This window comes from Gobio gobio (genome assembly GCF_949357685.1).
Source record: "Gobio gobio genome assembly, chromosome: 17".
Taxonomy (NCBI): Eukaryota; Metazoa; Chordata; class Actinopteri; order Cypriniformes; family Gobionidae; genus Gobio; species Gobio gobio.
In genome coordinates, this window is record NC_137110.1 from 12,969,928 (window position 1) to 12,989,103 (window position 19,176).

At 37.9% G+C, this 19,176-nt stretch overlaps 1 protein-coding gene across 1 annotated transcript; it reads left to right on the forward strand.

The window, feature by feature from the left end:
- Positions 1-202: 202 nt before the first annotated feature.
- On the forward strand, positions 203-18,980 carry usp4 (ubiquitin specific peptidase 4 (proto-oncogene)). Its single transcript, XM_079840762.1, has 22 exons — positions 203-363; positions 1,898-2,025; positions 5,500-5,630; positions 5,894-6,020; positions 6,458-6,603; positions 6,710-6,771; positions 6,973-7,116; positions 7,299-7,416; positions 7,593-7,766; positions 7,859-8,017; positions 8,655-8,879; positions 8,970-9,053; positions 9,480-9,574; positions 9,794-9,976; positions 10,065-10,285; positions 10,415-10,639; positions 10,808-10,878; positions 12,511-12,626; positions 12,725-12,874; positions 17,988-18,091; positions 18,373-18,461; positions 18,635-18,980. The coding sequence occupies exons 1-22, from the start codon at positions 215-217 to the stop codon at positions 18,755-18,757; spliced, it is 3,024 nt and encodes a 1,007-aa protein (XP_079696888.1). The 5' UTR covers positions 203-214; the 3' UTR covers positions 18,758-18,980.
- Positions 18,981-19,176: the final 196 nt, after the last annotated feature.

Sequence of the window (19,176 nt, forward strand, 5' to 3'; positions counted from 1 at the left end):
AAACAAGATATCAGAGCTGTGGACACCAATCTTATTATCTTTCCAGAGCCCTTCATGAAGCACAGTAACATTTGTTATAATTATCCGCCGCACCTCCTTCGTTTTGCCGAGAATGCAAATAAACTACTATTCGAGTACGCGCGCTCCCTCTAGCGTTGCGCGTACCTGTATACTTCAGCGCGCTCGCGATTACTGCGGGTTCACTCGCTGCACGATGGCGGAGGGAGGCGGACCCGAATCGGGTACCGCTTCGGACCCTGACGAGAAGCCGGTGATCACACAGACACCAGTACCGTCCACCGAGAGTCAAAAGCAGAGCATCGGGACCCTGCTGAAAACGCCACTTCGAAAGGGAGACGAGTGGTAAGAGGTTTTTAAATAAAGCCGAAGTCAAGGCACGCTTGTCGGCATCAGCTCAGGCCTACTGACGGAGACACCGGCTGCCGGAAATCCCTTCACTAGCTGTGCTGTGGACAACCACCTGCTTCGCTAACACCCATAAACTAGCAGGCCCCAATTATTATCAAGGCGCTGTACACGGCAAGCTTGCGTTTTAACATAATAAAGATTTAACACTATTTATGACGGTTAGAAAACAAGGAAGCTGTCTTGTAGCTAGTTAGCACAGATTAACCAGCCGTAGCTTGTTATTTCTCCTCAATTGTCAACGTTCTTCTGCTTAAATGTCTCCTTTATGTAATAATAAGACGTTTTCAGACACATTAGTGGCTGAAGGGTTAGTAAATAACCTCGACCACCCCGTTGTCTGTTATCAGCTCTCTGATAAGCTAACGTTACATGGCACAGTAGCGTCAGGCATGTAAGGCACTTCATTAGCCGAGGCTAGTTAGCCAGGCTAGTTTGTGTTTCATTGACGAGTTAAGAGTTAATTTCTGTCAGACGTCAAACTTATTTTAGAGGAACTGTCAAATTAGATTAAAATGACTGTCAAACCTCTCCCTGTGAAGTTATGGGGAAGACTAAGCTACCCAAACGAGTATTACAGCAAGGCAGTGCTTTGTCATGGCCTCTGGATAACACCCAGTCACTCACAATGTTGTTTGCCAATAGAAGAGTGTATGGCACCGATATTAAATGCACAGAAAAATGAATCTGGAATTAACGGAGCTTTAATGGCAAAACATACAATATTTAGCCTGTAAACCCGATAGTATATGAAAGTATTTGGTTAACCTGTCCACTTTTATTTTGAAAACTGTGTAAGAAGAGACTAGTGACTCACTCGAAAGGGCATTTAAGTTTCAGTAGGATTAAAAGTGCTTTCAGTATAGAGACTTTCACTAAAATCAAATTAGTTTATTATAGCAGGTTACTTGTGTTGTTTGTTAATGTCACTTTACTCTATTTTTAGATAGAGCTTCATAGTTTAATTAATTAATGAACTTTCGAAAATAAACAAAGGATAGTTCACCCCATTTTTTTTCTTCTAATGCTCAGCCTTTTCACTAAATTTAAAAGATGCTAGACAGAAAGACAAGAGACGGACAGCTTCTGTTAACATTAATGATAACGAAATAAACATCTCCGTTTGTGTTCCACAGTAGAAAGAAAGTCATATGCGAGTAAGCAATGACAATTTTGACGTGCGTGACCCATCCCCTTTCACTTGGACTTTTGATGTTTCTTATCAAACTATAATGTCTGTCCCTTGGCAGAGTGGAATGTGATAACAAGCTTATGTAGTGCAACAAGTTCCTACTTTGGATGAGATTAAGAAAGACATCCTTATTGACTGTTCTATATTGGTAGATGTGTAACAACATTATAGATATTTACTTTGCAATAAGTTTAGGCCCTCATTTTAGGAGAGAAACACATTTACTGTCCTTTTCCTCTGACTTTTCACTGATTTCCACCTATTGTTCTACTTGTTTAGGTATCTGATTGACAGCCGGTGGTTTAAACAGTGGAAGAAATATGTGGGCTTTGACAGCTGGGATTTGTACAACGTTGGAGAACACAATCTGTTCCCGGGACCCATTGACAACTCTGGACTGTTTTCAGGTAATGAATGTTAAGTGTTGTGCCTATCTTTGTTTTGCCACATTCTCATAGATGGGTGTTGTGGAAAATGGGTTTATTTTGCCAGCAGTAAAACGATTTTTGTTAATACTGGAGACATTTTTATCAGCGCTTTTAAAAATATGAATCCTTACTCCGTTATGTATGTGAATATTGGATTCAAAGCTGTGTGAGTAACTTAATTTTAAGGGGCTTACAGAGGACAGAGTTTTAAAAGGATAGTTCACCCAAAAAGTTAATTCTTTAATATTTTCACCCTCATGTTATCCCAGACTCTACTTAATTTCTTCATTAGAACACCAAAGGAGATGTATAATTCTGGATAATTCATATCTTTTCTTTTATTTTTTTTCTGAATGATTTGTTCATGAATCAGATTGATCTGATTCTTGAGTGTAGTTCACCGACTCCAGACTAGGGCTGCACAATATATCGAAATATCGCAAATGTATATATCGTAATATGCATATCGCAACGGCACGCAATATCTGAATGATTCAAAATTGTGAAAAGTGTACATTTTAGGTTGACGCATATAGCAGAGAATAGACTGGGCACACAAATGTTATTTATGTGAATTGCTTGACGTTAAAAAGAGTTATTAAACGCAATAACTTGGGGAAAAACTACTCCTTGCAGTCTCACGCTGTCTGACACACACACACACACACACACACACACACACACACACACACACACACACACACACACACACACCGAAACGTACGCACAAGCCGACTCTGAGAGCATGTGATCCCTTCAGTTCTGTTTTGTCTTGTTAATCAAACTGTCAAATACACACACAGTTGGAGTATTCATGTAAACGCAGTCGGTTATGCTTTAAGTGAACGATATCAGTTGGGGAAAGAAACCAAATGCGTGTCAATAGGATCTGTGCATGGGGTCTTAAAGTGACAGCGTGCTAATACAGTAAACCTGCTAATACTGTAAACCTGCCGCTGTCTGTCAAACAACAAAAGAACAAGAGAAAATTACTCTGTGCTCTTGGCTGAATAACCTTTGTAGTTTTATTATGTATCAGTGCATATTTAATTCATGTGAAGACTACTGTTTTTAGTTCTAATTTTTAATAACAAAGATAAATTAAAATAACAAAAATAATCGTCCACCCCTGGTTCAGGTGTCTTTGTTTACCTGGATGTACTTGATGTTAAGTTTTAGATTGATATAACTATATATTACCAAGTCAAGCAAAGAGTTTTTGGTATTTAAATATTGTTAACATTGATGTTAAAATTATATTGTCAGATTTGTGACATTAATTTTTGCTAAAACACTGCTGGTCACTTTCAGAAATTGTAGCTATGGTTTCTTTTCCCAGAATGAATGTGAAACGCATAAATGGTATCATTCTTAGATTTAATTTAAAAAATAAATAAATATTTAAATAGATTTGACACACTTAAAGCAATATCGTATCGCATATCGAATATCGCATTATTTAACAAGGTATTGCATATCACATTTTTCTTCAATATCGCACAGCCCTGATCCAGACACGGCATTTATTTAGTTCACACTGGAGGGGAAGATTGTCATTGACAAATTTCTTAAATTGAAGTTTCTCACCCAAAACTCTCATGAGACTTTCACTAGTTCTGGGTATTGACACACATTTCACAATTCAATTAGATTTCTATTCACAAGCTTGCGATTCAATTCTGATTTTGATTCAGTTCGATTCAATATTGATTAATTTGGATATATATGAGGTACAGTACATGGCCGATTTCTCAAGGGAAAAAATATCTCAAATGCTATAAACTAGGAACTCTGTCAGTCAATCATAAAAACATTTAAATGGTGGATTTATTCAAACATACAGGAAATATTGAAGAACAGGTTAAGTGAAAATATAATGAATATGAAATCTAGTGCATATATTTAGCTAAATGTTCTTCTCTAGAGTTAATTTTCCTAGCTAATTATCGAGCTATGTGCACTGAATGTAACATTACGTGACATTGTTTACAAGCTTTTTTTAATGTTTTTTGTTTGTTTGGTTGAAACACTGATTGAGCCATTATGATACAGATTTTAAATTGTACTGTATCTTTTAACATCCCTTCTGATGTTTATTTCGTGTTATAACTAGTAATGCATTCGGTCACGCCACATTAAAGAGAATTATTGAATTTCGTAATAACATTGACAGTTTGAAAGCTGAGAGTTTGTTTTAGGGATGTCACAAGTACCGCTACTTCGGTACCAAATCGGTACTGAAATTTAAAAAATGTGACGATACCAGCATTTCTGTAGTTCCGGTAGTACTGAGTATATTCTGTACCCACTAATAGGCAGCTGCTTTCAGTCACTTCCGTGTTTAAGTGCAGGGCTCCAGACTGTAGCCAAATATATTCTAGTGTATGTGAATATTAAACTGCAAAATACTATTTAAATATTAATCCTCCATGTTCTGCATCTCTGTGTGACTGAATGGTGCAGATGCGCAGTTTCATTTGTGGCTCATGCTCTCGTTGTCTTTTTAGCCTCTGCCGTGTTCCATGTCCATGAGGACATGAACGCATAAACTTTATAAACTCCTCTCTGAGAGTCACTTCATGAGCATTTACCGTTTCACTTGAGAAAACGGTCATATAAACAGAGACACTCAAAAGGTCTTCATGGCAACCCGTCAAAATAAAAGTTCTGTTTAACTTAAAGAAATTGACAGAGATATATTAGGCTACTGTTGTACAGTAGATTTAGCTACGTCTCTATGTAATGCTACTACTACTAGTATATAGTTATAGTGTGCCTAGAGGGTTGCTTATTTTTTCACTAGATCTTTTTTTATAAACAATGTTTACTTTTAAACAGCATGTAGCCTTCAAATATTTGTGTATTATTTACTTATAATGATTATCATCATAAATTAAAAACTCATTGAATTTAATAAAATGTATTTTTCGAATAGTTAAATAAAATTAACAATTCCTTTTGCTGTGGTATCGAAATTGGTAACGAGAACCGTCAAATATTTATGGTATTGGTACCGACTACTGGAACTTTGTTTCATATAAAAGGTAACGAAGCTAATTGAGATTTATTGAATTTTCTGGAGCACTACAAATATTTGTTCATTCAGCAACTGAAAACAACATTTAAGGACAAAATAATGTACGAAATAATATTGGTTCATCAAATTGAGAATCGATTCAAATCGAGAAATCAATATTTTTAACCCAACCCTACTTTGCACTCTTTTTGAAGCTTGAAAGCTCCTTCTCCCATTTATTTTAATTGCATGGAAAAAAGTGACAAGTACAAAGTCTATCCTTTGTGTTTTATGGAAGTGTTTTTAGGTCAGTTTTTCACATTTTCACCATGATTTTCTGAGCCTAGCATGGCTACTTCTATTGGATAATACAGTACAGTGTTAAAGTGCTTTAATGTGTTTTTCTAATGATTTCCCCTCTTCTCTCTGTATCTTAGATCACGAGTCCCAGACGCTGAAAGAGCATCTCATAGATGAGTTAGACTATGTTTTAGTGCCTACAGAGGCCTGGAATAAGCTGGTCAGCTGGTATGGCTCTCTGGAGGGTCAGAAACCCATCATCAGAAAGGTTCCCCCTATTTCCTTGATTTGCTCTTAGTTGCTTTGTCTCTTTCTTTCTTTTTTTCAGATTGTGATAGTCTCTTTGATTTCCATTTTCCTTTGTTGTACCTTTATTTACCCATATATTATGAGTGATTACAGGCAGGGTTATATTATTTTCATGTTGTAATTGCATTGAAACAGTTACAGATTTAATTAAGGCATGTTTAAGGGCTTTTCTTTTGCTTTGTCTTTGTGGGTGTTAATTTGATTTTTAAAAATGTTTCCCAGGTGGTTGAACATGGAATGTTTGTGAAGCACTGTAAAGTGGAAGTGTATTTGCTCGAGCTGAACCTATGCGAAAATGACAACATGGAAAAAGTTGTCACCCGCCATTTCAGCAAAGCAGATACTATAGGTATGAGATTCATAAGCCTTTCAGAAAAAGTCTTCCTCATCAGTAGTATTTGCTCCACTGTTAATATCACCAATAAAGTACTGATACTAGTTAATGAAAACTGTTAATTTATTTAATTTTTATCATAATTATCATCAGGTCCTTTTAATTAAAACTCAAAATTTATTTAACTATTTTTGTTTCATATAAAAAGTAACAAAGCTAATTGAGATTTATTGAATTTTCTGTAGCACTACAAATATTTGTTCATCCATAAACTGAAAACAACAACTAAAAGATCGATTCTTGGGATTTAGGAATCAATATTGGTTCATCAAAATGAGAATCGATTAAAATAGAGAAATCAATATTTTTAACCCAACCCTTCTTTTCACTCTTTTTGAAGCTTGAAAGCCTCCTTCTCCTAATTTATTTATCTATCCCCCCCCCCCCTTTAGATACTATTGAGAAGGAAATGAGGACTTTATTCGACATCCCATCTGAAAAGGAAACTCGTCTTTGGAATAAATATATGAGTAACACTTATGAACAACTTAACAAGCTTGACAGCACTGTACAGGACGCAGGGCTTTTTCAGGGGCAGGTAAACCATTACGCTTCATTCCATTTCAGTCGTGGTTGGTTTGAGACTGATTTACATTTTCAGAAGTTTTATGAATTAACATTTTCCATCTAATCTCACTCCTCAGGTGCTTGTTATAGAGAAGAAGAATGAGGATGGCACATGGCCCAGACAGACCTGCCATTCCAAGTATGTACATGCTGTTTAGCTTGTTCTCACACATAAGCACCTTAAAAAAATACCTCCAGTTCTGAAACTGGACGAGTTATTTGTAACATTCTGTTAATTATTGGGAGTTTTGTTTTAAATCAGTTACTTTGTCTTGCCAGTAACTCATCATTTTAAAATTATTTTGAATAACCCTAACAGAATTATTTGATTTATTCCTAGGTCCAGTACTTCCACCTCTCGGAATTATACAACCTCCCCAAAACTCTCTTCAAACTCATCTGCTACCATATCCTCCACAATAACGAATGGGGATAGCAATAGCAACTCTGGCTACATGCTGAACAACAGTACTTCTGGTAACAGGTCAGCTTGAACATTAAATAACACAAAGCTAACTCAAATTACTTCACAGTTAGTTTAGTTCCTTACTGGGAGAGTTTAAACGGGGGAACTGAAACAAGGTTTCCTGTATTCAGCATTTTGTTGACCAGTTGTGGTGTTAACTCTAAGTAAATGTCTTTTCTAACCCACTTTACCTTTTGCAGATTGGGAAGTTATAACTCCTACAGCTCCTCCTACAGTTACAGAGAATCTGCCGCTCAACCGGGCCTCTGTGGTCTGAGCAATCTGGGCAACACCTGCTTTATGAACTCTGCCCTCCAGGTACGCAAGTGCATATTTTGAAATCTGAAATTTGCTGTCATAGCCATTAGCAGAACCAAGTGCCAATGAGCAGCCCAGATGGTGTAGTTATGACATCTTGCAGTTAGCTAACTTGGTCATGCTAACCAGCCAAACCCTGATTCCTTGATTTAAGACTCTTTTCCTTCTAATTGCAGTGCCTGAGCAACACTCCCCCTCTGACGGAATATTTCCTTGAGGACCGGTATGAAGCCGAGATCAACCGGGAAAATCCATTAGGGATGCGAGGGGAGATTGCAGAGGCCTACGCAGATCTGGTCAAACAGACGTGGCTTAGTCGGAGCAGTTACGTGGCTCCACGCACTTTTAAAGTGAGTGAATCTGTGTTTGATAAGTTACTCTGGAAGTCGATAATTTCCAACACACCCTTAATCTGAATGTCACGTTTTTCCTCTCTGTTCAGACCCAGGTGGGTCGGTTTGCTCCGCAGTTCTCAGGGTACCAGCAACAAGACTCTCAGGAGCTGCTGGCCTTTTTGCTGGACGGCCTACATGAGGACCTTAACCGTGTTAAGAAGAAGCCTTACCTGGCCCTGAGAGATGCCGAGGGACGGCCTGATGAGGTAAACCTCACATTGTTATGTGTAAGCCACAACAAGACATTTTAGTTAAAAACAAAACCGAAGTAGTCAAAACGACCAGGAAAAAGCTATTGCTTTTGTTGTGCCAAGTGTGCTGCACAAGTCCTGAAAAGTGAAGCCCAAGTATTTAAATTGCCCCCTGGTGGCTGGCTGCAGTATAGGTCATAAACTCTGCCCTCTCCATGTAATCGAATAGGATGCGAGCCAAAGTTCAAATACTTCTTCCAAAGATAATTTCTGTCATTTATGTAGTTCATATAACGTAGACATATGTTCAAGTGTTCATTTTTCCGATAAATTTGGTTTTAGTTATTTGATGCTATAAAAACAGGGTGTAACATCATGATTGACAGCTTTGCTTGCAATTGAGTGGGAGCTTTATACCATGGCTCCACTTCTGCGCAGACTCGGGCTCCGAACAACTTAATCGGCAACGACCTTTACTGCGCTATTTTGGCTTCATTTTTCTACAGTTGAAGGAAGCAGAGACGCGCTGTCCATCTTTTTTTTTCAGTCTGTGTTGTACTAGTGAAAAAGTACTATTCTTAAAACATAGGGATTAGAGCTAACCCTAACTGATGAATGTTGCTTGACTTGTGGTTATCTCATTTTTCTGTAGATTGTAGCTAAGGAAGCATGGGCGAATCACCGGTTGCGGAATGATTCCATTATCGTGGACATCTTCCATGGCTTGTTCAAATCTACACTGGTCTGCCCAGAATGCTCCAAAGTTTCTGTTACCTTTGACCCCTTCTGCTACCTCACCCTGCCCCTGCCCATGAAAAAGGATCGCACTATGGAGGTGTTCCTGGTCCGCACTGACCCACAGTTCAGACCCATGCAAGTAAGACCCGTTTTCCTGAAAAAAAGAACAACCTCTGGCACAGGTTTTAGTTCATGATGTGGGCTAAAAGATCATTTTGTTATCTTCCAGTACCGTGTAGTGGTTCCCAAAATGGGTGTAGTAGCAGACCTGTGCAGCGCTTTGGCCAAGCTATCGGGACTTCCTTCAGAGAATGTAAGACCTTTTCTGTTCCCAGCATTTCTACCAAACAACCACCTTTCCATTATATATGATGCTTAAAGAGATAGTTCACTCAAAAATGAATAAATTTGGCTGTTCCAAACCCATGTAGCTTTCTTGAAATAAATCATGTACATCATGTGGGCTTCTCTTAGGGTCTTATTTCTTTTGGAGTTTGACAGGACTAGGCCACTGTATTCTTACATTAAGTGGGAAAGAGCAGAGTGAATATTTTTCAAAATATTCCATTTTGTGTTCCATTTAAAAAATAAAAATAATGTGAGTTTGAGACACAATGAGGTTGAGTAAATTATGGCTGTTTTCACTTTTCGATGGCACATTTCTACTTGTGTCTAGAAAGTTGGCTTTAAGTTAAAGTGGACATTCTGAGACTTAGTGTTCCTGTTTTGACTCTTTTAGATGGTTGTGGCAGATGTTTACAATCACAGATTCCACAAAATCTACAAACGGGATGATGGTCTCAATCAAATAATGGAGAAGGATGACATTTTTGTGTAAGCCATCTCTTAAATTCTACTTGCACTACCGTTCAAAAGTTTGGGGTGAGTAAGGTTTTTGAAATAAGTTTATTATTATAAAATCTTACTGACCCCAAACATTTGAATGCTAATGTGTCTTCATTGAGTTGTTTTACATACTGTAGGTTTTGCCCATTTAGGTGAATTTGTTGTTTTAGTCGGTGTTCTTTTACTGATTGTGTCTTTGTGGTTTAGTTATGAGGTGTTAGAGGAAGATAGTGAGAGGATGAACCTGCCAGTGTACTTCAGAGAGAGGCATGCTAAGCACAGCGGAGGCTCTTCAGGCACAATGCTCTTTGGCCAGCCACTCCTCATAACCGTCCCGCGCCACAACCTCACCGTGGATACCCTCTATGAGCGCGTGCTGGAGAGGATTGGGTTGGTATTGTGCTTTATTGGTCTATTCTAATGTTACACTGATTGACATTTCAAACTTGGTTTTCTTTTTTTTTCTCTTTTGTTTTAGGCGTTACGTTAAACGTTCACAGGGTACCATTACAGACAGCAGAGCATCTGCCTCAGCCACATCGTCTAGCAGCAGCCAATCACCAGAATGCCTCGCTTCAGTGTCCACTCACAGCACAGGGCTGAGTGGCTGCAGTAGCCCAGTTTCAGATGGAGCTTCCTGTAGCGCTGGATCTAATGGCAGCAACCACTCCTGCAATGGCCCCAATGGAGTTTGTGATGGTAGGACACTCAAACTTGTTATAAAGCTCCCAAATGCTGTATTTACATGGTCATCCGTTGTAGATTTTTTTTTTCTTCCCCCTCATACATCTGACACAGATCTGATTTTGTTGTATTCATGCGTTTTAGGTGATGAAGAAGCCATGGACCACCAGGAGAGTCCAGAACCAGAAAACAGCCACTCAGACACTGTGGATGGAGAGGAGGATTCTGAACCAGAGAATGGGCCCAATAGCAGCGGTGGAAAATCTTTTACTTCTCGGCCAAAACTCTTTTCTTTCAGTATGGTCAATTCCTACGGCACAGCCAACATCAGTTCTCTCCCGTTTGATGGCAATCTCCTAAAGCTCACAAGTAACTATCACATTTTTACATTTCATACTAAAAATTTATCAAATGAATCAGGCAAAAATTATTATTATCATCAATTATTAAATGTGATGCACGTTTTTGCCTAATGTGAGCTAAGGATCTCTTGCGCTATATCCTTAAATCAAAACTGATAGATATGCCTTTCCACAGCTCACTCGACAGTAGCCATTGATTGGGACTCTGACACAAAGAAACTGTGCTACGATGACCAGGAAGCTGAGGTAATGATCTACATTCCCTAACTGTGCAAATCTACCTCTACTTTTTAAATGTTTGGGGTTGGTAAGATTTAAAAAAAATCTCAAGGCTGCATTCATTTGATCATGCATATAAGCAGTAATATTGTGAATTTAAAAACGAGGGACCTATTATGCTTAGAAAAAAGTCTTGATTTTGGTTTTGGGCTCTATTAGAACAGGATTTCATGCTGAATGTTCAAAAACACGTTATTTTTCACACATTTTACGTTGTTGCAGCACCTCTTTTCCCAGTCTTTCAGTAACGCTCTGTTTAGTTCCTTTCTCTATGAAGCCCCTTCTTCTGAAAATCGCAATGTGCTCTGATTGGTCAGCCGCTTTGAGTGTCTTTCGGAAATGTCACGCCCCTTACCTTAACCGTGAGTTTCAACACACTACTAACGCAACTCAACAAGGCCTCGCCCTTTTTTTGCATATGCTTTGGGCGGGAATTATTTAAATGAGGGATATTGTGACGTGTACATTCCTGGAAGAAAACTCAAGACTACAATCTAGGCATTTCATGGGGTTCACAAACAGTGCTTACTAGTGATGCACCGATCATGATTTTACATGGCCGATACCGATTTTTTTTTTTCAAGCAAACTGGCCGATTCCAATTTATTTAATTTTTTTACACCATAAAAGAATGAAAGTATACATGAACAAGAAGTTTATTTGGTATTTAAAAGGCTAAATTGGCTTTTGGCCAATGAAAAAAGTCCGCAATCTGAAATCAACAGGAAATTGAGTTGGGTTGAACTTATGTGAAATTAAAGGTAACAACTGCATATACTGCAATCCAAACAACACAATCAACACACATTTAACAATCCAAACAAAGATGTTACTTAAATCAGCATTTGTTTTTAAATTCAGTGTAAAGAATAAAAGGATTTACCAGTGAATTTAAATCAAACCAAAGTATATAAATACGTTGTTCCAAAATGTTAAATCAAATAATGTTTAGTGCAACGTAAAAACAAAGATGCTACAGCAGGTGCTTTTTCAAATTAAATCAATGTTATTTTAAGGTAAAGTAAAAAGCATCATCCTATACAGAGCTGATAGTTTTTCTTTCAAAAGTGTATGCATGCTCTTCTTTACAAAAAGAAGCATTTCGGCTTTTGTCACAAGTTAGTCTGTTTCGTTTAGTTTCTCATCCGATCCAACACGCGAGAAGCAAAGCTGAACAAACGCTCACTATCTACACTTGTGCAGGGCGAATGATTGCAATATAGGTGTATGTGCACGCGGGCGTACTTCCGGAAAAATACAAAGAAAACCGTCTGGGTGCCGATCACGGGCTAGAAGCGAAAACTGGCCGGTTCAAAGAGTGGACTTTGTGCTTCAACTTTGCAGACATTTTTCATGCTCAAACATGTAACACACTCAAGAAAGTCCAAAAAAGTAAAAAGCATAATGCATGTTTTCAAAATTAACTAGTTTATGGGTTGTTTAAGCAAGCCCTGTGTAATTGGGGTCCAGTAAGATGTGAGACAGTGGTCATCTGGTCAAAGATGTCATAATCCTCACAAAAATGGACTAGTCGTCTATCTTATCTTTTAGCTACCTGTGCGAAGTCTTCTTGGACATTAATGTGAAGTCTCTCCCCAGGCCTATGACAAACATGAGAGCATGCTACATGCTCAGAAGAAGAAGACTACAGTAGCTTTACGAGAATGCATTGAGCTCTTCACTACAATGGAGACCCTAGGAGAACATGACCCCTGGTGAGGAGCGCCTGCTTCCAAGGTCAAATGTTTTACCAAAGTATAAACACATTTAGTGCAGTTTTATTGATGTGCATGTTTGCTGTGCTCCTCTATAGGTACTGCCCCACATGTAAGAAACACCAGCAGGCCACAAAGAAGTTTGACCTATGGTCTCTCCCACGCATTCTGGTTGTCCATCTGAAGCGTTTCTCTTACAACCGCTGCTGGAGAGACAAGCTCGACACGGTCGTGGATTTTCCAATTAGGTAAATCTATTGCGAGACACAACTGCTGCAGATGACATAATTGAATGACAATTTTGATGGATGGATGGAGAGCTGGATGGATGGAGAGAGAGATATTTTAATTTAAATGTGTGGTTATTATTATTATTACTATTTAGTTAACTATTCTTAATGGTGTTCATTTTCAATTGCGTAATAGCTTAAACCGGGCTCGACAGTGCAAGCGTTTCACTCGCATTTAAATAGATGTGTGTGTGTGTGTGTAACTGTAAAATGTATTAAGGAGCATGATTGCGAATATAAAACTTCTTAAATATCTTAAATGGAGTACAGTTCAGTACCCTAAGCAATTTTTGCCCTTTCCGTTGTCAGAAGATGTGAATGGTACCCTAATTCTGAACCGTACCGCAACACTTTTTTGGCACCCTTCCGTTGGGGTACCTAGCACCGTAGTCCGGTACTAAAGGGTGGAGCTAGACTAACTGCAGAACGTTGATTGGTTGACAGAGAATCGTCACTTGCGTGTGCTTTTTCGGCTGTGTTTTTCCTTGCAGCCTTGGCTCAAACAAATTTTTTGTCTTGTGGCAACAGCCACATGCCGAGAAGCAAGAACAAGATCTGCTGTATGTCCTCCATTTTTGTTTACTGTGTCACTTTCTTCTTCGGGCGAGAATGATGTCTATCGCTACACCACTCCTATCATAATGGCACTGTTGGCGCAACTTGGCAGTGGAAACGCAAGCCAGATCAGGATTTAGGGTCCCGAATCGTACTGAACCGCACCCCGATTCATCTAGATCCGATTAGTTCTTGAAAATGGGGGGGTTGCCAGGGCGGAGTCACGGTGAATGACATCACATGAGGTTGCTGTGCTGCGCGGTCACAAAAACTATTAATTTTCATGCGTTTTTAACCATTGCAGTGTAAAAACAAGTCATTTTAGCCTTTGAATCGCAGTCAGAAGGGAAATACGACTCCTTTCTCCATTTGCGTGTTTCTGACACAGCCGCTTCTCACAGAGTTTTGAGCGGAGTTATATTTGCTGCTTTATTGGCCTTGAACGGTTAAATATACATATGTTTGCATCAAAATGCCCATCTTTTCAAGTATCCTTGTAAACGCAGTCATTTATGTCTTAAATGAAAGTGAAGAACTGAGAAAGCAAGTGTTACAGTATAATGGACCCAGAATCATAGAGAAACCCGGGCAGCACTTAAAGCGACAGTTGTCTTATTTTCCTGATGTTTGTCATTCATATTTATCAAACAACAAAAGACTCTCTCGTGTTTTTGTCACCCTTTTCACCCCTGATTAGGCTTGCTACGATTGTTTGTGTTACCAGTGTTCAGACTCCACACCGGTTACATCACTTGCCCACCATGGTTTTGATTTTTAAAAATAATTAATAAAACTAAATAGTTAAGTTCAGTTAGAGAGAACAGACAATACAAATAAAAACTGAACGTGTCTGCTTAAAGCATGATCTGACCGTGAGTCTCGACACAAACGCAGCAGGAGTCAGATTTCTTTCATCAGAGAGTGAGGAGCTGACTGAGATAATCACGAAAGATTTGGTTTCAAAGCGAAGCGTAAAAGCGCCTATTTAAGTGAGTTTGTCATTGTACTGTTTTGTTGATGTGTTTTTCATTAAGAATAATAGGCTAATGAACCCACAATTCAAGCAACCCGCCCCCGAATTGGCACTAAATCAAAACCGAAACTAAAATGTGCATGGCCTCACAGAGCGCGCATTTACAGACGAACTGTCACTCATTCATGGCCTCACAGAGCGCGCATTTACAGTTGAACTGTCATTCATGGTGTGCGCGCACTGGCGCGTTTCCAGTTCATGCAAATGGAAGCTTAACTTTCATAGGAATTCATTGAAACCACTCGCTTTGCTCCGCTGCGTTATGAATGCCCGAGCGGTCGCATGCATGCTACTTTCGGTTAGATAGAATTAGTGATTTAAATGCCTAGTCGGTGATACCGGACGGTATTACCAGTGTTGTCACACGTTGGTTAACTGGTGGGAAAATTTCCTCAGAATCACTTCCTTACCCCTGATGAGTTTGCAGCCCTGTGTATTCACTTTGAGTAATTTTTTACGCCTTATTTTATTGGTGCTTAGTTGAATTATGTTTCTTTTTCACTAAGTATTTGAGTTGTTTACGAGGAAAATTGAGTTGGCATTACTTAAGGGTGCATGTTGAAGACATGTAAAGTCTATTTTGTCAAACACAAATTAGATGAGTTCAAAATACTTAGAAGTCTGATGCCTCAATTTATTTTTGAGTAAAACCAAGGCGATCTGTTTATTTCATTTTTTTCAAAGTTGTATCTGCTAATATTAATGGCTTGAGCTAACATGAACCGACAATGAACAGTTGTATTCTTATTAATTGATGTTAAAAAAAGAATGGTAACTACTGTATCAAGATATTACTCATTGATAGTTAATGTTAGGCTACTTAACCCTTATGTGCTCTTGGGGACGTTTTCATCCACTATGGGGTGCTTTTGAGTCTTAATTTGGCCACAACTTTCTCTGTTTTTCAGCAAATGAAATGATTTTTGGTGACAAATCTTATTTTTACACATATTTTAGGAACATGCTTTGAAAATTTTCACAAACTCAACGATACACTATGGGCAAATTCACTACCCTTTTGTTATCTTCGTGGATGAAAACATCCACTAAATTAAACTGCTGTAAAAATGTATCAGATAAATATTTTTTTCATTTTGTTTTGCATAAATCTATTAATCAACCTTAGTCCTGATCAAAAAAAAAAAATCTCAGACACAGGTAAGTGTGCAAAGGTCTCACTCACACACACACACACACACACACACATGCACACACAATAATATGCTGTTATACTCCATATAAAACTCCATATAAAACCCAGAAATTAAGCTTTTTTTTGCACAGTCCTATTTAAAGGGTTAATGGTGCCACCTGGTTATCAACTGTAAAAATTACAAATTGTACCTCTTCCCAACAGGGAAAAACCATCAACAATCAAAAAGGCATGAGTATATGGTGTCATGGCTTTGCAATCAAAAAATGTGGTTATAATGGAAGTCAATGGGGCAAAAACAGCCACGAGGCGTAAATGAGGGAGAAAAAAATCAAATCTGATGCTGCACAAAAACTAACATTGCATCAAAGCCAATGTTGTTTCTAATTTTTGACATGTCCAAGACTGTGATAAAAGGTAAAAAAAAAAAAAAATCCAGTTTTTGTGTCCACCAAAATCAGAGACATCATTTATGAACTTGGCAATTAAAGAGTTAAAATCATTTTAAACATTTAGTAGTTTTGATCAGGACTGAGGTTGATTTAATAGATTTATGCAAAAAAAAAAAATGTATCTTGTACATTTTTACAGCAGTTTAATTTAGTGGATGTTTTCATCCACAAAGATAACGAAAGGGTTGTGAATTTGAAGAATGCACATGGGTTAATGAATTAACGTTACTAATTGGACCTTATTGTAATGACTATGGTATAGTTATTTTGCTCTTTAATCTGTTTGAAACATTTTTGCTTTATACAATTTTTTTTTTTTTTGGTCTATTGTTTTATTGTATATTTAAATGTTCGGAGTTCTTTTTATTGTAAGAAAAGAGTTATTAAACCTGTTTGTAGGACACTTTATTCTAACCTAATACTATATAGACTATCGGTAAAAGCTTTAAAAATTAATGTTAAATTAAAATTTAATGCGTCACATGCCTATATATGCAGTTTGGACTACATTTACATAATTATTAAAAAACAGTTTTAAACAGACATATTTAAAAACCACATTTTTGTATTCTCCTTATTATGTCTCTCTATATCCCCTTATTAAGCTAAAGCTAGTAAGTGTCAAGCCCTGTTAAAGAAACCAGTGTGTGCCCATTTCATGTAAAGTGCTTCTGTTAATTTCCCACCAGATGGCACCAAATTTCTTTTTCTCCTCACCCATACAGAAATGGTTTGTCATTGTCTTAGGCCAGTTTCGGGGTGGCATCAGACTTCAGGTGTAAATTTAGTATTAGTACATCACATGTATTAAGTTTTCATAATAAGTTAATTTATTACTATAATTAGTTATAATGTGACATTCCTTTGTAGCATATAGAATATTGATACTTCAGATACGAACAATGCCACACTTTTAGGCAACTTGTTTTTCTCGCTATGATATTTGCCTTGAGCATTTGGCCTTCATCCCATTTGGGGGTGCTCTAGGTCAGGGGTTTTCAAACTGGGGTCCTCCAGAAGGTTCTAAGGGCTCCCCAGAAAATTTCAGAGAATAAAAAGACAAAACAAAAATGGATAAAGTCTACTGAACAATCTAACGGTTTCATTTCTAAATGTTTCTCTCTTTTCTTGCCGTATACATAGTTTCCAGTATTGTATATGTTTGCTTTGTATCTTTCTAGTGAGTTTTTCTCACTATAGTCCCTTTTATCTTGCTCACTGGGGTTGTAAGGCAGTATTCTTAACGCAGTATGTAAGCTGCTTACATACATTTATTGTGAAAGTTGCTTATACAAATAATTTGTAATTAAAAAATGTCTTATTCAGGTTTATACATCCACCATTAAGTATAGCCAATTTAAGTTTGGAAACAATATATTGTATTTATAATGTTACACTTACTATTTGTCTTACAGTTTAAATGTTTTTTCATACATAAAAATATATATAGATGGATTTTAGGAAGGGAGTCCCTCATAAAAGGTTCATCATATTTGGGGCTTGGCATCATAAAGTTTGAAATCCCCTGGTCTAGGTCATCTCGCTGATCAGGAAGCAGGAAAGAGAACAAAGAATTCAGGTGCATTGCATCAGGTGTCAGTTTCTGGGAAGCTGAGTCATGCTTGTCTGGACAGACAAACCCATCCATTGTTTATTGTGGTAAATGGAGTAGACTAACACAACTGCAGTCACTTGGATGTATTGATCAAAAAAATTGAATGTGGTTGAAATGTAAAAATCTCTTTTCATCAGACACTCTTTCTGTTGGCGATTTCGTATTTGGTTGTTTGTTTTGAGTAGTTTTTTTTTTTTTTTTTTACTTTTACTTTTTTACTCATAATTTCAAGCATTTAAATGAATATAATCTTTCTCACACAGGGACTTGAACATGTCAGAGTTTGTTTCCGACCCCAAAGCTGACCCATATGTCTACGACCTCATTGCTGTTTCCAACCATTATGGAGGAATGGGGGGAGGCCACTGTAAGTCACTCTTACTGCTTGTCTCTCATTAATTATTCCTTCCTTTTGTCCTTTTTTTAAAAAATCTTTTATTTCCTTTTCGGTACACAACTGGCCAACTCACAGGTTGTGTCAGCAGCGTTTTATTTGCCCTTTATCACTTCTTCTTCCTTGCAACTTGGATATCTTGGAGTTGATCATTTACATCTTTGTCATTGTATTACTGCCTGGAAACCATAATCTAGTTTGTTTTTGATTGCGCAAATTCCGAGTTTGAGCAATACATTTCATTCATCTTGCAGACACGGCATACGGCAAGAACAAGATGGATGGAAAATGGTATTACTTTGACGACAGCAGTGTGTCTGCTGCTACTGAGGATCAGATTGTGGTGAGACTCTTTAAACTTCTCTTTCCTTTTTTTATTAAAATATATACTTTGCCATCCTTTCCAAACATTCCTGTGGTTAATGAATCTTAAAGAGCCATTGTCGTCTCATAAAAGGAACTGGCAATGGGAGGTTTGTACACTGCCTCAAAATGGTCTCTTTTTATTCCCCACAGACTAAAGCAGCCTACGTGCTTTTTTACCAACGTAGAGACGCAGACACGCCGTCCAAATCCACCCCCTCCGCATCACTAGGCGGAGCTTCAGAGACCCCGGACGACCACATGGACACCAACTGAATTTCTTTTAGTCTTTCAAGGACTGGCACTGAAACAAAAACTACATAAAGATGAAATCATCAATGCATCGACGCACATCCCTGGCTACTTCAGTGACTATTAAAGGCTCACAAACAGGCCCTCTGTTTTTAGCTTTATTTTATTTTATTTTCTTTCACACATGCGTCTTTATCAAGAGCCAAAAAAGAATATTAATAATAAATAAAGAGAATTTTAGTTTGAAGCGTGACATGAAAGACTTTATTCTTGGACCTTGATGCCTGCTGATTATAGAAGCTTATTTCTTTTAGTCTGAAATGAGAACGAGGGTGAAACGGCAATATAACCTCTCTTTGGACGACATGAATGTTAGATGAACTAGATCAGGAGAGGGGAAATGCCTAAAATAGACTATGTATGCAACATTGCGCTCCTCTGAA